This window comes from Lepidochelys kempii, chromosome 8 (genome assembly GCF_965140265.1).
Source record: "Lepidochelys kempii isolate rLepKem1 chromosome 8, rLepKem1.hap2, whole genome shotgun sequence".
Taxonomy (NCBI): domain Eukaryota; kingdom Metazoa; phylum Chordata; order Testudines; family Cheloniidae; genus Lepidochelys; species Lepidochelys kempii.
Window position 1 is genome coordinate 75,851,895 of NC_133263.1, and position 18,612 is coordinate 75,870,506.

Below are 18,612 nucleotides of genomic sequence, written 5' to 3' on the forward strand. Positions count from 1 at the left end.
AATTACTGGATAAAATTCTTTGACCTTTTATATAGAAGGTCTGGCTAGAAGATGATTGCAATGGCCTTAAATCTCTGAACATCCCTGTGAGAATCCCAGCAATTCCTCATTTGGGAACATTATATTGGGAAAGGGTTTTTTGGTAACTGCTGTGTGACCAGTCACTACTTTGTGGACTGCAGTTTGTGAACAAATAGCATAATGAATGATCTTTTAGCTTTTCTGGTGAGCTACTGATTCTATTTTTGTCTTAAAACATTTGTCTTTGTTGGGAATCCTGCGTTTTTTTGTTTTCTCTATCTTGTAGGTGTGTGTGTGCTGTTTTTATTACCATTATTTCTCCGCAGACCCCTTGTTTCCTGGTTGAATATTCCTATTGTAGTAGTATACCAATACATTACAGATTATAGTACTTCATTTTTGTTCCTGAAAGACTTCTAATGTGCTTTTGATTTGGGGACTGCAAAAGATCTATCTTTTAAGGAAAATCAAAATCCTCAAGAGAAATGTATACATTTTAATTTTACGTACGTTTTTTGCTATTTTATACAGGCTAATTTGAGAACTAAACTATAGTCTCTTTCTTCAGAGGACTATGTTCTGTCCACATTTAGATCAGAAACCTGCTACTTACAGATACATTTTAAGTACAGTTATTGCTAATGTTTCCCTAAGTAGTGTGGTCAAAAGATTTGAAGATTCTATTGTATGGTTCTTAGCAATAAAAATTCCTGTTTTCACTGGTCAGAGAAACATGGTTGGAGCTACTGTGGCTCTTTGAGGACATGGCCAAAGTGCAAAGTTTTACTTTAGTGTCTACTTATTTTGATGCCAGCTTTTGGGCTTCTGAATGTGTAAGACACATTCACGTTATGAAAGCAAGTGACTTGGACTAAAGCATTTTAAAAATCTGATTATAACCTAGTTGCACTGTCTACACAAGTGGATCATACTTGCTAATAACATGTTTGGGCCACAGTTGAGCATAAGAGTTATTATAAATAACCTGCAAGGCTGGTGCCCTTTCTTGCTGCTTTATGATGGATAATCAAGGCCTGAAAAGTTTTTAATTTAATAATAACAACAACAAAAACATCTCCCCCACTCCTCTCCTTTTTTATCATTAGGAATTAAATTCTGTCCAGCCTTGAGGGAAGTATGATGGGGAAAGGGACTTTTAGTTAAGTTGTCTAAGAGTATGTCTACACTGCAAAGAGCCAACTCAGGCTCGCGGGGCTTGGGTAGTGGGGCTGCTTCATTGTTGTGTAGACATACGAGTTTGGTCTGGAGCCCGGGCTCTAAAACCCTGAGCGGTAAGGAGGGTGTTGGAGTACAGGAGCCTACACAGCAATGAAACAATCCTGTAGCCCAAGCCCCGTGATCCCAAGTCAGTGGGCACAGGCCAGCCGTGAGTGTCTAGTTGCTGTGTAGACATATCCTAAAGGGATGTCTTCACTGCAGAGATAGCTGAAGTGATCAGCACCTGTGTATGAGGACCCAGGTAAGCATAGCCTGGTGTGAGGAGCCACACTGCAAAGCCATACCCAAGTTAACGTGTCCTCAATGGTGTGTGTTGCTAGGACTTCTGGGGGCACATCCCTTTTTTTTTTTTTTTGGTGGTACAGTAAATTGAATCAGTCTTTTTGATTCTTTTCCCAGTGAATTGTGGGAGAACTTTTCTGTCCTTCTGGGCATACAAGGGGAACTGGGGGAAGACATTAGATGACTCTCAGCAATTGAGTGATTTAGCCTGTGTTCTCGCTACAAAGTGACTGGGTTACCAGCCTGAGTGAAAGCAGCACCTGAGCTGTAGCTTATATCCTCACCAGTCAGGCCAGCTAGCCTGGGTTTAAAGCATCACTAAACTCAGGTGAGAGAGTTGTGTGGCTGGGAGGGAGGTTAGGGGCAACACCCAAGTAAGAGCCAAAGTTAACTGTGCAGTAAAGATATAGCCTTAAAACTCTGGTTTTGTGTTTTTATTTAATTTCAGTGACTTACTTTATAATTTTTGGTAAGTCTTTGCTAAATATTCCACTCCTTTGCTTTCCAGTCACGATGTGAGAGTTCACACATATGTCCTTGAGTCTTCTGAAAGGCCCACTAGCGAAACCAGAGTATATTATCTAACAAGACATCAGCATTTCAAACAATATAAAGCAGGAAAAAAGGGAGAGAACAGCCTTCTGGATTTTCTCCATACAGCATAAAAGAAGAAAAAGTTATAAGCTCAATTTTTAAAAATATTGTTCATCACCTTTAAACTCTGTCGTCTTCATAGTGAAGAGAGGCTGTAACAGTGTCAAGCCATAGGATTTGAAGGGAGGGAATGTTTCGTATTCATTACTGTCTTGATTTACTCTACGTCTAGGGTTACCATCTTTCAGGTTCCCAAAAAGAGGACGCTGTCGGGGGGTGGGGGAGTGGGAAGGGGGAGCTGGAGGAGAAGGTACAGTTGGAGGGGTGTCTACTGGGCGTGGGTATTTGGGCGGTATGGGAAGGGTGTGTGTCCTGGGAGGGGCATTTGGTGGGTGCTGGAGGGGTGTGTGTACGGGAGGGGGTATTTGGAGGTGCAGGGCGTATTTGGGGGGTGCTGGAGGGGTCGGTGTATTGGAAGGGGGTTTGGAAGGTACAGAAGGGGGTATTTGGGGTGTGGGTACTGGGAGGGGTACCTGGGGGTGTTGGAGCAGGTACTTGCAGCCTCAGTCTCGAGTTGGGGGGCAGTGGTGCTTCCTGTCACACACAGGCAGGGCGACTGGTGCAGGCCTTGGAAACAGCTCCAGTTGTCCATCAGTGCCTCTTTGCCTCTTCCCCTTTCCAGGGCTGGGAGCCAGGGCTTGAGTGGGTGGGAGCGGGTGGCTGCAGTGCAGGGATTAATCCGGATCTGGAGCCAGCTCTTTCTGAGCTGCAGTGTCTGCTTCGCAAAAATCCTGGACATTTCCTCTTACTCGAAAAATCTGCCCAGACAGAAGGCGGAGGAGGATCAAACAAGAGGAAATGTTCAGGAAAACCCAGATGTATGGTAACCCTATATAGAGCTCTTTCGGTAGAATTGTTTAATCTGTGCAGTCCAAAATGGGATTATAGGGGATATGACCCTGTTTCAAATCACAGGGGTTCATAAAATTATACTTGGGTAGTTTGGGGCTGGAGTCTGGTTGGAGGGGATGAGCAGGGAAGAGAAGTGACTTATCTGAATCACTTTAACTAAATCAGCCAAGCCAAAGCCCTTTGAAGCCACATCTACACTGAGGGGAAGGTGTATTTTTAATGTGTTAGGTAAAACATGTTAACCACGTGTTAAGACTACAATTTGCCTGGTCTATACTAGGATTTTAACAGGTTAGCTGGTCAAGAATAAACTCTAAGGGGTGTTAGCCAACACCTTAAAAACACAATTTTCCTAGTGAAGACAAGGCCTTAGTGTGGCCCAGCTCTGATGTCCTTCAGCACTTGGTCTCAAAAAGGTTAGTGATTCTTCTAAATGGTTTAGAAAAATTGTTCTCACTTTTCCCACTTGCTTCCTTGTCTTCTTTAATAGAGTCAGATTCATTGAGTCCCAGAAGGGACCACCAGATAGATCATCTAGTCTGACCTCCTGTATATTACTAAACCTCACCCGGTTATGCCTATATTGAGCACAATAACCTGGATTAGAATAAAGTATTATAGAATAAAATATTGTGTGCCACAGGCAGAGAACAGGAGGGACTGAGGTGCACTAAAGCCCCTGCAATGACAGGGAGTTGATTTGTTGAGGTATGCCGAGGTGATCCTAGCAAGTACCCAGCTCGCCATGTTGCAGAGGAAAGTGAAAAATCCTCCAAGATCCCTGCCAATATGACCTTATGAAAAATTTCTTTCTGATCCCGAATATAGCAATCAGTTTGACTGAGCATCTGAAAGAGAATTCTCTTTTCTGTCTAAGAGCAGAGGCTCATCCTGTCTGGTGCCCCATCTCCAGATGTGACCATCTCTGATGTTTTAAAGTAAGGGGGGGGGAACAACCCCCCTAAAATGCATTTGTGGGGGGGGGACAGATTCTTTCCTGACCCTTGCAAGTAACTGGCTAAAGCTCTAAACATGAGATTTAGGAATATAAGACCCAGGACTGGAACTCCCTTGGCCACTGAGTCCAGTCCCCCACCAGCACAGGCAACTCAGTTATACAATCGCACTGATACTCTAGGCCATCCAAATTCTTCTTGTACAATATTGTGATCCTCCTGTATTGACAATGCCTTCCAACTTTGTGTCATCAGCAAGTTTCATTAACAGGCTCCCACTTTTTGTAATAACCTCATTAATAAAACTGTTAAATAAGATCAGTCCCAAAACTGGACCTTGAGGAACTCCACTAGTAACCGCCCTCCAGCCCAATAGTTCTCCTTTAGGCACAACTTGTCTTTTACAATTCTTGTACTAATCCTCATCTGCTCCAGTTTAACTAATTATATCCCGTGTCCCATGTGGGACTGTATCAAAAGCTTTAATGAAGTCCAGATAGATTAGATCTACTGCATTTCTGTCTAAAAAAATCAGGTCTTTTCAAAGAAAGATATCAAGTTAGTTTGGCATGATCTACCTTTGGTAAACCCATGTTGCATTTCATCCCATTTTCCATTTACATCCAGGTATTGAATTTATTCTTTTAGTTAGTTGCTTGCTGCAGTCAAGGGAAATAGCTTAGCAGATGTTGAAGATGTTGGCAAGGGGTTTTAAAACCCCTGACTTTTTTACATGATTTTCCTGCTCTGCTCACACAGTTTATCCAAGAAATATCTTGTGTACATTTTTGTTACTGTATCAAGTGTGTCAGGTCTGTAGATACTCAGGGTCTCTCCCCACCTTTTTAATTATAATAACAGTTATCCAGTCATCTTGATATCTGTGCGTGTGAGAGGGAAAGTGACTTTGGATTTTGATCCTTACAACTTGGGGCAAGATAAAATACCTCCATGTGTATAAACTCCTCACTTGGTGCTTTGCTGGTATGTCATCAGATAGTTACAGGGTCCTAAGCAGGATGATGGCTCTAAGATTCTTATTTGTTATTTTGCAGGTTTGTTTTAAATCAGACCTCGCAGCTTGATACAAATAAAACAGACAAAGGTAAGTAGAAAACCAGCTTATAAAAATGGTATGTAGCAAATCTTTTATCTGTTAACACCTATTTTTAAATAACCAGAAACGCTGGTTTACAGAAATTGGAATAAATTAATCTGTTAATGTTTACTTGTTTGTAATAGCTTATTTTTCCTCTTCTGAGATCTAAAAAAATGAAATTCTTGTGCTGTTTTGTGTTGACTGTGTATTTAACATTATGATGACAAATCTGTCAAATGATCCTCAGCCGAGAAAGTAACCTGCACTTGTGCTAGCTGTGGAGAACCAAAAACAGTGAAGGCTTCATTCATGTGAATTTCTATCCACAAATTGTCCATGTGATTATTAAAGGCTGACAGTGTAGTTTGCTGTGCTGCAGAAGTATTGTTTAGATTTATATTTCAGATTCAATTCAGTTCATAGCTCGCTTAACTGGTACAAAGAAAATTTGAGTGGCCCCCAGAACATTTAAGGTTTTACAAAATGAAATACCAGAGGACATCAGGTTTACTTATATTCTTTGGTTTTCCTGTCCTCAGGAACTGTATCAGGTGGCATGAGACTGACTGACAAGCTAGTAAAGACATTAGTATAAAGCATTGATATTCTTCAGAGTATTACATGGGCATTCTCAGGTAACTGCAAAATATATGTTCTCGAGGAGAATTTTTTTTTTCACTGCAGCATTGCCAAAAAGGAACAATTCACAATAAATATTTTCAGATCAAGGAAATTCTAACTAAAGCTGGATTCTAGGCCTCTCTTTATTGCTTGATATTCTGTTTCTGGAGGATTTCAGACTATTTCTGTAGTCAGAAAACCTCTCTTTCTCTTCTATTTCCCATTAAAGTTTGTTAAGCAAATCTAACTTCGAAGAACAAATAATTCACGTAGATCTTTTTAAAACCTCTTTTGATTATCGGTGGGCATTCCTTTATACATTTTTAGGTGGGTAGGAGTTTGCAATCGAAGGTGACCTCACCAGCATTAAGTTCTTGCTAGGGTGTTGTCCTGGCTTCTGAAACTGACCGATGGCCTCATATGAAATCTTGCAGGGTGCAGGAGGGAATTAAGGGACCAAACAGGTGAGTCTCTAAGGCAGCGGGGTTGAGTACTAGGAGTTTGGCCAAGACTCATGTAAGAGAAGCTTTTTTTTTTTTTCCTAAGGCATGACCAGGGCCATTTGTATTCTGAAATGTGCTGGAATGAAATGCTGCTTCAAAGTGAACCCTTTCTGACTATGCAGCAAGTGGGAAATCCCATGGTAAAATAAAGCATGCAAACAGGTTGATTTTTTTTTTTTTAAACTAAAGATAACTCCTGGGCCAAACGAGTCAAGTGTGCTGCATGATTTTGAACAAATTGACATGGCTTGGGAGGAATTGGGGAGACAGGTGGAGATAACACTGCAGAAGATAGAGTACAAAAAGGTTTGGGGGGTCTGTCAAGAATAATGTTCGTAGATATCTATGCTGTTCAAAAGATATCTACGTATATTGGTGACTTAAGAAACATGGGTCACTGGTCAATAATAGCTAGGTTCCATTACCAAAAATTAGCCATGCATTCAACTGTCCCATATTATTAGGGACATCACTCCATTTTAGACCTAAATATGCCTACAGTCTATAGAGATCCATTTGTTATAAACACAGATTTATAAAGTCAAGATTATAGAAAATGTTCTCTGTGGTAATGAAATTAAATTTGAGCCTCTATAATTTTAAGCTCTCTGTATTACTACTTGGCCTACTAAAGCATGGCAGCTTTAGTTAAGGACCCCTTTCTCAAGGAACTTTCTGTGCTTGAAACCTGGTCATGATGGCATTGTATGTACAGAAACTTCCTCACTTATCTGATTATTTAGGCTCTACATCCCATTTTCTGCTTGCTGTTCAACTAACATGTAATCTTTGAACCAAATAATGGGTAGCTTGCTATTTTGGATGGGATTGGTTTACACATATTGAACTTGCTTTGTTTCTCTGATCTGTGATTAATATGTAGACCTAAAATGAGTTAAAATTGCTTTAAAAATAAATTGAAATGTACATTTTAAAATAGAATTGAGCTGCTTTGTCTCTTCACCTCTTTTGTCCTAATATTCTGATATAATATTCACAGGTATGGACCTAACAGCACTGTTTGTAGGAGAATGCTTCCTGGGAATTTGAAATGTCAATTTGTCTACTGGGTTAGGTTTGTGTACTGGAGTAGGTAACTCTGGGCTGAATAGTGTGATCTTCTGTTGTTTGGAGGAAACAGTATAAACAGACGGATTATTGTATCATGTTGATATTTAGCTAGAGAAGAATGTTTCCAATATCTTAGTAGCATGTATATGTTTAACACTGAAACTGATGACAGTTTCAAGCTGGACTTTGAAAACTAGAGCAGTCAGAACTCTGCAAAACTATGCCCACAAAGTTTTTCATCTTTACCCCCCCAGATTGAGTTTATAATAGAAGAACCATGGATGGGGAGACAATTTTTGTTGGGCCATGGATAGTGTCTATTTAAGTCTTTTAGGCCCCTTGTTACCTGTAACATTCGTGCCTGATAATGATTATCTTAATTGCTTTTTTCCTGATTTACAGGGTAGATACAGTGTATTAATAGCTTAAATGTGGGGGGAGATTTTTCTTTTCTTTTTAGATAGACTGGTTCAGCGATATTTTCAGTACAGAGAGCACAATCAATCAAAACATTCAGAATCCTCTCTGGCTCCTAGCAAATTTGTTGAAAAGTCTGAAGTAGTGAGCTCTGACCTTCACCTGCACTGTACAGAGTTGTGCTTTCTGGATGAAAGCTTCCTGCAGGCCTGTAATCTTCGAGAAGGAAGGCATCTAGATTCCTTTTTTTTTCTCTCTCAGGGTGATCTGAGTGATGATATCATTTGGCTTCAGAAAGCTCTATGGTTGAATAATATCAGAATTTTATTTGAACACACTTAACTGCATTAATCAGCTGGGATTATGGGACACCTCACATGGTCCCGGGAGAAGGGATGACATACATTAGGAAATTACATGCGAAATTTTAGCAGCTGGCAAAAAACATCTGGTCCGGATGTTTGTCTGCTTTGTTTGGCTTATTTTAATTTCACTCTACTTTTTTCACACTACTTCTCAAATCCCCCTCTTTTCCAGAAACACATTTAAATTTATTAGAATCACTTATGTACTTAATATTTCCGTGAGTGTGTGTGTTTTAATCTGAAATAGGGATGTTGGAGCCTTCTTTTCCTAGTATCCAAACTATTATAGATTGTCTCCAAGCCTTTGATCTCTATACCATTGTGAAGAATGTTCCCTCTCAACTTTACTACTCAGTTTCATGTATTTGAAAACCTACTGGATCACCTCCAAATTTTTTCTTTCTATTGAAAGTAAGTCCAAACACTTTAATTTTTCTTCAGACTTATATTCTTGACACCTGATATCAGCTTCGTTTTCTCTATTGTGCTCCCTCTCCAAGGCAACAATACCTTTCCCTTTAGTATGGTGACCTACGTTGCACATAGTACCTACGCTTCCCAACATCATCAAAACACTCTATAAAGTATTTTCACAACACTCTGTGAGGTAAATATGTCTGTTATTTCATATATAGGAAAGCTGTGCCCAAGACTACATAGCTAGTCAAAAGCAGAATGAAGCAGTAGTTCTTTGAGTGATTGTCCACATTAATTCTGATGCATGTACATCCCATGTGTAGGAGGCTATATTTTTTTTGGACAGCAGAGTCTGTTGGGTCTCTGCCTGCACCCTGGATGTCCTTGTGTCCACCCACCTGATGGCATAAAAGGCAGAGCAGGTGCAGCCATCCCTTGGTTCTGTCTTACTGCCCGTGGCACCAAGAGAAACCCCTGCAGTGTCCTCTTACTATATATACTGTGTAATTATTTGTTAGGCTAGTTAATTATAATTGATAGGTGTTCCATAAAGACGAATTGACTCTTAGGCATTATCTAAATCAGTTGTTTCAGTTCCTGGTTTTCTTCCTGAAGCTCCACTCAAAGTAGGGGAAAGCCAACCACATACCCTGAGACTCTGAAATACTCCCTGGACAGGAAAAAACCATTCAAGAGCTCTCCCAAATTTGTTTTTAGCCTCTACAGACAAGGTTACGTGTCAAGCCATATCCAATCAAAGGTTGTCTATATGAGCATCCAACTGAATTAAATCCTGTTACGAGGTAGCTAAATTAAATCCATCCAGGCAGATTAGGACCCCTTCCATCTGGGCTCACGCAGCTTCTGTGACTTCTCCAAGCAGCATCCCTATTTCAGAAATGTGTAAGGTGGCTGTGTGGGGATCAGTCTACACTTTTACTACCACTACTCCTTAGCTGAGGCTTCAGGATCAGATGCCCACATTGGTAGAGCTGTGCTACAGTCCTTTTTGAAGTAGGATGTCTAGTTACCCAACTGTAACTATGAGATCACTGCTTTAACAACCAGAAATGGAATCCATGTGGACAGTCACCTGAAGATGAAAGAATGGTTGCTTGCCTTCAGTAACTGCGGTTCTGTGAGATTATTTATTAATTTGTATTACCATGGTATTTAGGAACACCAGTCATGGACCAGGACTCCATCCTTCTAGGAGCTGTACAAACACAGAACAAATAGTCTCTGCCCCAAAGAGGTTACTATTCAAGCATGAGACAAAAGACAGATGGGAGTACAAGGAAACAATGATACAGTATTGGTCAGTGTGATAGCCAGTGATTTCAGCATACTGGTGGCCTAACCATTGTCAAGTATTTTGTAGGCCTTGTGGCAAAAGGAGGGATTTGAAGGAAGATAATGAGGTAGTTTTCTGGATGTTTACGGAGAGCTCTTTCAAAGTGTGACTGGGCAGCATGGGAGAAAACGCAAAGGTGCTTGTTTGAAAATGCAATAAGTGGGCTGTGGAGGGTAGCATCAGAGGCGGGGGTTCATGTTGTGATAATGAATAAGATAATAGGCAGTGTAAGGGTGGGCGGTAAAGGGCCTAGAAGGTGAAGATAAGCAGCCTACGTTTGATGCGATATAAAAGGGGGAACTAGTGAAGGGATTCAAAGAGGGAGTGACATGGTCAAAGTGATGGGTTTAGAGAATGATCTTTGCAGTAGCATTCTGAATGGATCTGAGCAGGGCAAGGCTGTATTTTTCAAGGCCTCAGAAAACATGTAGTAATTAAGATTACAAGAGACTGAAAAAGAGTTCTAGCTGTTTGGATGGAGAGAAAAGGCTGTATCATTGTGTTGGGAGCCTCGGAGAGGCCAGCAGTCTTGGTATCCCCTCCAATCCTGGAAACTTTGGGGGGCAGGACCCCGCAGGCCCAGGAGGAACCAGGGAACAAGCTCCTGGACCACCAGTGGACATGGAGGTTCCCGCAGCACCAGCATCGTCCTCATCGTCGCCAGATGAGGCTTTCACGGGCCCCCTCATCCAGTTCCTCAGGATGACGCCAAGATGCACCAGGAAATCTTGAACAGGGTCACTTCTAACCTCAGGATTTAGGCAGAGGAATTGTAAGAGCCCGCAGACTCCCTGTTTGATGTCCTCTGTTCCTTCGCTCCTGCCAGGGTGGCTCTACCCCTTGATGAAGGGGTTTCTAAGATCACTAATGCCCTGTGGCAGACCCCCTCTTCCCTGGCCCCTATCTCTAAAAGGGCCGAATGCAAGTACTGCATGCCAACCAAAGGGCATGAGTACTTATACTCCCACCCAGCCCCTAATTCCCTTGTGGTAGAGGTGGTTAACCACAAGGAGAGGCAGACACAACCCGGGGCCACCCCCAAAAATAAAGGCTCGAGGAGGCTTGATCTTTTCAGGCGAAAGGTTTGTTAGTCTTCCAGCCTTCAGCTGAGAGTGGCCAACCACCAAGCCCTCCTTGGCCGATATGACCTCAATATGTGTCAAGCCATGGCCAAGTTTGAAAGGTTGCTTCCTGAGGCTTCCAAAAAGGAATTCAGAGCGATCCTTGATGAGGGCACGACTGCAGCCAGGGCAGCCTTCCAGGCAGTGGCAGACGCTGCTGCCCGCACCAGGGCTTCTGCTATCTCCATGCAGCAAGTCTCTTGGTTGCTCCCCTCTGGGTTGTCCACTGAGGCTCAGCAGTCTATGTAGGACCTGCCCGTCAACGGCCAGCCCCTATTTGCGGAGCAAACAGACGGCAAGTTGCATGGCCTTAAGGACTCTCACATCACCCCAAAAACCCTGGGTCTCTCTGTCCTAGCCCCGGTGGGTAAGTGGTTCAAACCACAGCAGCCACAGGGCCAGGGGAGTCAGCCTCGGCAGGACCAGCCCTATAAATGAGCCAAGGGCTACAAGTGGTGCCTGAGCCTCCACCCTCTGCCCAGCCAAACAGTCATTTTGAGAGTGCTCCCAAGAGACTATTCCCCGGATCCATCTTTCCCCGTGTTCTCCAACTGCCTTTCCCTCTTCCTCCCTGCCTGGACAGCTATAACCTTGGACCGATGGGTCCTCAGCACAGTGCAGCAGGGTTATACCCTCCAGTTCCTTTCTACGCCCCCTCTTCCCACCCGCCTTCCCCATCCCTGTTCAGGGACCCCTCTCATGAGTCTCCTTGCGCAGGAGGTAAAGGGGTTATTACAGCTGGGTGTGGTGGAAGAAGTTCCTCTCAAGTGCAGGAACAAGGGGTTCTATTCCTGGTACTTTTAATCCCAAAGGCCAAGGGTGGTCTACGGCCCATCCTGGACCTGCAAGACCTCAGCAAGTACCTAAAGAAGCTAAAGTTCGACATGGTCTTTCTGGCTTCTATGATCCCCTCCCTGGATCCGGGAGACTGGTATGCTGCCCTCGACTTGAAGGACACGTACTTCCACATAGCAATCTTTCAAGGACACAGATGCTTCCTCTGGTTTACGGTGAGGCCCCACCACTACCAGTTTGCGGTCCTCCCTTTCGGCCTGGCGACAGCCCCGAGAGTGTTTACCAAGTGCATGTTGGTGGTAGCAGCTTACCTTGGGTGCCAGGGTATTCAGATTCACATGTACCTTGACGACTGGCTTGTCAAGGGCAGCTCCAGGTCTCACATCCAAAGGGACATTGCGATGCTTCAGGACACATGCTGCTCTCTGGGTCTATTGGTAAATGACAAAAATTCAAAGTTAGTGCCAGTGCAGAGGATAGAGGTCATCGGAGCGGTCCTTTACTCGACCTGCCCCGCCCCAGGGCGTTCCTGCCACTGGACACATTCCACACGTTGACAAACCTTATTGTGAAAATCTCTGCGTTCCCTCTGACTACAGCCAGGGTCTCTCTGCGCCTCCTGGGTCACATGGCAACATGCATTTACGTGGTGCGCCATGCCAGGCTCTGAATGTGGCCTGTGCAACAATGGCTGGGGACGGTCTATTCCCAGTCCAGAGACCCCGTGGAAAATATTGTTACCATTCCCCAGGTGTTACTTACCTCGCTGCGATGGTGGACCAACTGCAGAACAGTCTTGGAAGGGGCTCCGTTTGACAACCCCCTTCACTCCATCGAGTTGCTGTCGGACGCCTTGGACCTCGGCTGGGGTGTGCATCTCGGTGGCCTCCAGACATAGGGGATATGGTCCCCAGAGGAGGTGAAGTTGCACATAAACATCAAAGAGCTCCGAGCAGTCTGGCTGGCCTGCAGACTCTTCCTGCTCCACCTGTCGGGCAAGGTGGTATGAGTCCTGATGGACAACACAGCTTTGATGTTCTACATCAGCAGGCAAGGGGGAGCGTGCTCGTCAGGTCTCTGTCAGGAGGCACTCCGTCTATGGGACTTCTGCATCAGCCACGAGATCCACCGGGAAGCTTGTCACCTTCCCAGTGTCAAGAATGTGCTGGCGGACCAGCTCAGCAGGGACGTCTCCTCTCACCACAAGTGGTCGCTCCATCCAGAGGCAGCCTGCATAACCTTCCAAAGGTGGGAAACTCCCCAAGTGCACCTGTTTGCTACCAGACAGAACAGGAAATGCCACAGGTTTTGCTTTTGGGAAGGTCTGAGCAAGGGCTCCCTCTCTGATGCCTTCCTTCTGTCATGGTCAGGGAGCCTGATGTATGTGTTCCGTCTGATTCCGCTCATCAGCAGGGCCCTGGCAAAGATTGAGAGAGACAAAGTGCAGGTTGTCGTGATTGCCCTGGCATGGCCTCCCCAACATTGGTTCAGCTCGCTTATGAGCTTGTCAGCGGCCCATCCCTGGCCCCTGCCCAACCACCCGGACGTGCTGTCACAGGACCACGGCTGGCTCCTACACCCCAACCTTGAGTCCCTCCACCTCTCTGCGTGGATGCTACGTGGCTGAACCTGGAGGAACAGACCTGTTCGGAAGGAGTCCAATAGGTCCTCCTGGGGAGTAGGAAGTCCTCAACCAAACTGACTTACCTGGCCAAGTGGACGAGGTTTTCTCCCTGGGCATCTGAGCACAGCATCTCTCTCTCGCGTTCTTCCATACAGGCGGTCCTGGAGTACCTGCTCCATTTGAGGAACCAGGGCCTGGCACACTCTTCCATTAGAGTGCATCTAGCGACCATCTCCCCTTTTCCACCCGCCAATCCAAGGACAGATGGTGTTTTCCCATGACGTGATGGTCAGATTCCTGAGGGGGCTTGAGAGACTCTTCCCGCAGGTATGGGCCCCTGTCCCGTAGTGGGATCTTAATGTGGTCCTCTCTAGGCTCACTGGCCTGCTCTTTGAGCCACTGGGTTCCTGGTCCCTTTCCCATCTGTCGTGGAAGGTCACGTTCCTGGTGGCAGTGACATCGGCAAGATGGGTTTCTGATATTAAAGCCTTGACCTCAAAACCTCTGTACACTATGTTTTACAAAGATAAGGTTCAGTTGCGGCTGCACCTGGCCTTCCTGCCAGTCGTGGTCACCACCTTCCATGTGAACCAGGACATCTTCCTCCTGGTGTTCTGTCCCAAACCGCACAAGACCAGTGAGGAGAGGCGTCTTCACGCCCTGGACTTCCGGAGGCCTTCTACTTAGATCGTACCAAGCCTTTCTGAAAATTGACTCAACTCTTCATCACTACAGCGGATAGGATGAAGGGTCACCCAGTGTCCTCACAGAGGATTTGCAATTGGATTACCTTGTGCGTAAGGACCTGTTACAATGTGGCAGGGGTTCCGCCGCCACCAGTTGTCCAAGCCCACTCGACGAGAGCACAGGAGTCTTCGGCCTTTCTTGCTCACATCCCTATCCAGGACACCAGCAGAGCCGCAACATGGTCCTCTGTTCACACGTTTACTGCTCATTATGCCATCACTCAGTCAGAGACAATGCTGGGTTCAGCAGAGCTGTGTTGCAGTCTTACACGTCTGCAAACTTCTACCTACCTCCAGGGGTACTGTTCTGGAGTCATCTAATATGGAATGGACATGAGCAAGCACTCGAAGAACACCACCAGTTACGGAAAAGGTAACTGGTCTTTTCTTTTCCACTTTACGGGGCTGAAATCAATCCAATTTCACACCTATATTTCACCTACATATTATTGGGCTGACTATTTAAAAAGTCCAGTGAGGGAGAAAGGAGGTGGGAGAGGAGGGTTTTGGGGGAAAGATTAAGAGTGCTGTTGAGCTTGAGTTGAAAGCTAGACTGCCATGAAGAGATGCTAAAGAGATGGGCAAATATTTTAGATGGACAGAAGGAGACAGGTCTGGAGAGGTAGATCTGTGAGACCTCCTCATAGAGAGTTGAATATTGTTTGTGCATGCAGTTATTCAGAAGAGCGTGGTGGGAGGAGAGAAGTCATTGAAAAGCAGGGTGATAGGGCATGGGGGCTGTTGGATGTGCTGAAAGAGAGCAGGTGATGGTCGGGGAGGGAGAATTCAACAACAGAGAGGCCACTGCCTGGAGACATGTCAAGTGAATGGCCCTTTTGGTGCATGGGAGAGCTGAATCAGGGCTGCAGGTCAAATGAAGAGGTGAGGGTAAGGAAATGAGGTGCTATGGGGTCGGATATGTTATCAACACAAAAGTTGAAGTTGCTGCGGATGAGTGTGGGAGACTGCGAGGAGAAGAAGTGAGAGAGCCAGGAGTTGAAATCAGAGGAGAAGGCTGATGAGGAGTTGAATGGATGGCAGCTGCCAGCAACATGGAGGGGGAGAGGAGAGGAATCGGATACAGTTTTATTCAAAAGAGGGAAGAGATTGGTAAGGGAGGAGGAGGGTTGTTGAAAATGGCAGCCGGATCAGGAGAGGAGAATCTCAACACCCTCACAATGATTTGAGAGAATGTGAGAGAAGGAGGGGCCTCCATAAGAGGGTGACTGCAGAGGCAGGGTCAGACAGAGGGATCCAGATCTTTGTGAGAACCAAGAGCTTGAGTGAGTGAGCTAGGAAGAGGTCCTGAATGACTGATGTTTTTAGAAATGACAGGAAGAGAATGGGAGGAAGGGGATGGGTGTGAGGTTAGGAATGATAGTACAAGAAGACTGGAGGTGATGGTGGGGGTGGAGAAAAGGTCAGGGTTGGGGCAAATGTCACCAAGGATGAGGAGGGCAAATTGGATGTGATACCTGGATTTGCGCTGGCAGGAGGAGGGGGCAGGTTGGGGTGAAGAGGAAGTAAGTAAGGTGGTAGGAAGAATTGTAGAGGGGTGAAGTTTACCAGGAAAGGAAGATGGACCCAGTGGGAGGGAAAGGGAAGAGTCAACAGGATGAGGATGGGTGGTAGCGTGCAGAAGAGATGTGTGGTGAGGGCCATGGTTGAATGGCAGATGAACAATACTGCAAAAATCCCCAAACCAAACACACAAGATCTGAAGATATGTTCCTGGGCTGGCATGGGTCTCTACTGTCTGGGAAGGATCCCTTTCTGTAGACAGAGCTCCCCAATCGCAGTCCCTGTTGGTTGTGAAGGGTCAAGGCCAGGCTGTGGCTCACTGTTGTTGAGTCCCTGAGTCTGCATAGAGTTCCACCATCAGCCCTTCTTCCCTGTTTCTTTCATGTGTCAGAGCTACAGAATTCTGTAACCTCAAAGGAAATGAGAAATAGCTGGGCCAGCTATGTCCTTTATGCCCTTGAGGGAGTTGAGGGGAGAGTGCGAGGACATCCATAATACAGGTGTGACTCCAGTAGACACTGCTAACCAAAAAGAATTGGCTCTTGTGCGCATGGTGCATGCGCACCAGAGGTGAAATCAGTGTGGACAACACATGTTGAAGAACCACTGCTACTGAAGGTAAGTAACCGTTCTTTCTTAGATCTCTCTCTCAGATTTGGCTTACCTAATACAGTGTACAGTAATGACATAAAAATACTTAGCTTGGTATATTTGTCAAATAGCAAGATATATTTACTATAAAGCAGAGGATGGACTTGGTGAACAGTTAGTGTTCTGTGCATTCATGTATCCTAAAGTTTTGATCGTTGTAGTCTGAAGTTGTAGAATTCCAAATTTCCAACTTTTCTTTTACTTGAGCAATAAAAAAAACTTTAAAGTAATACATCTGTTTTTATTTCCTCTGGAAGATTCCAACTAGATTGTGTGTGTGTGAGAACTGAAGTATCTAGTCTAGTAAGCTTAAAATAGTTTGACAAGCAAACTGATTTATGCAATTATTTTACCTTAAACTAAATATAGTCCAAATGCCTATTGGGCAATGAAGAGACACATTGGGTGCTCTTATGTATCACGATTCCCTTTGTCTTTTATCCTATTCCTCTTTTACAACCTGATATTCCTCTTTTACTGTAAAAGACATCTGATAGTGTTCAATTTTTTTCCAAAATAAATTTGGTTCCTTTCCTAATCATTCAGTATGTTGGATCATACTGTAAGGGAACCCCAACCTCACCCCCACCCCTCCAACTGCCAAATTTTTAGCTTCCAATCTTTACTTTCTTGGCCTTGCCTAGAATTGGCATTTATTTATAAATTAAAAATACATATGATCATTGAAGAGCACAGCTATTGAACTAGGAGCATAAGGAGCAGGCCCCAGGACAGGTGCAAAGGACTTCCCTAAATGTCAGTCACTGTCTAGTATTGTACAGTGGGATATAGGAGGGAGGGTTTGCCCTTAAAAGGTTCCCTATTGAAAGGCACATCATGAGATTGGACAGGACAGCATGCTGGTAGAGTGCTAGGGGCCAGAGAAGAAAATAAAAGTGCTGATTGGTGCCACCTCCCATTGAGGAGTAAAAAGTCTTCCTAATTTAGGGAAGATGGATCTTGGTGAGGGGGAGGGTGGGTGGCTTCGTCAGATCATCAATTTTACTTCATTGTATTTTTAAGTTTATCAGTTGTACCAATACAGTATCCAGTTACCTATAAAATATGACTAGGGCTGTATTTTTTTCAGTTTGAAAAAACCTGCTTTCAAAGAGCAAAATGGCAAAATTTTGTCATGAATTTTCGTGATTACAACAATCACTATCAACCAAAGAAAGTGTCACAAGTAGCTAGGTATGTTTCAGAACACATTGAAGAAAGATTTTTCAGTTTTTAACTTGATGGAACTTCACTTCGAAAAATTCCAAAAATCAGAAGATGTGTAACTTGTTACAAAACCATGACAAACTTCAGTAAAATTGAATTAAAAATTTCTTAAGTTGGCTGTAGGGAAGTTCATTCTGTGACAGCATGCTGTTGACATGCAAATTCTCTGTCTTTGTGCTCCTGATTTTATCATCTTTCTGTGCATTATATGAAAATCTTTCAGAACTTGTACTTTTGGACTTACGCACAAGCTGACTGCAAATTTTGACAAATCTGGGAAATGTTCTTGTCAAGAATCCAATTGAGCTGATTTCTTACATTTCCTTACCAACCTGGTTGTGACCTTTAGGCACTATAACAATATAAATATTAAATAACTTAGATTCTATTCAATCAACTTTGCAGTAAACAAAAAGCTGTTAGGATTTTTGAATATGAATGTTTTCCACTGTGAGAACTCAGTTTCACACTACCTATAAAAACTAACTACTGTGAAAATAAGTCTTATATATGACTTGCCTGTTGGTTGCAGCAGCATGATCAGACAGCTTGAAGAGAAGTCATGAAATAATATCTACTGAAAAGAGCCATAAAACTCTTCTTTGATGTATAGGTTGCTGAAGAAGATATATACAAATACAAGACTATATATTTTAAAAGTTTCAGTAATGGTTGGGTGAGTGCTAGCCTTAAATGTAAGCAAGCCCTCCCTGGATTGTCCTTTGAAAAGTGTGTTCTTGAAAGTGTGTAACGGAATGTAAGAAATAATAATAAAAATCAATTTTCCCCCTCTCAGAGTTATTTGACTTTCATTAATTCCAGTGAAAGAATTTAGATTTAGATAGATTTACTAGAGCATCTTAATCCTTATTACTGTTTAAATTTTGACAATATACTTGTTGCTCTATGCATATCGGAGGAAGACAGTGTCTGTCCCATGGAGATTAACATCTAAATTCTTACAGAAATCAAAATTTAACAAACTACTAAAATTAAATTTACTATAAACTCTGAAGGACATAACTGCTCTATCATACATTAGTAACTTTCAGTATGAATATAAGATTTTAAATTAT

At 43.8% G+C, this 18,612-nt stretch overlaps 1 protein-coding gene across 13 annotated transcripts in view; it reads left to right on the forward strand.

Moving 5' to 3' along the window:
- Positions 1 to 18,612, forward strand: part of ZNF644 (zinc finger protein 644) — a 77,397-nt gene that overhangs the window by 24,704 nt on the left and 34,081 nt on the right. For 6 of the 13 annotated variants that reach the window (XM_073357110.1, XM_073357103.1, XM_073357102.1 and 3 more), the window contains exon 2: positions 5,060 to 5,109. The exons of 4 other annotated variants lie outside the window; for them this stretch is intronic. In XM_073357110.1, the coding sequence (XP_073213211.1) occupies positions 5,060 to 5,109 (50 nt within the window). Of the gene's footprint in view, positions 1 to 2,730; positions 3,465 to 3,967; positions 3,987 to 5,059; positions 5,110 to 11,701; positions 16,277 to 18,612 lie in introns of those variants that run through there. 3 more of the 13 variants (XM_073357101.1, XM_073357100.1, XM_073357098.1) reach the window with 3 other exon arrangements.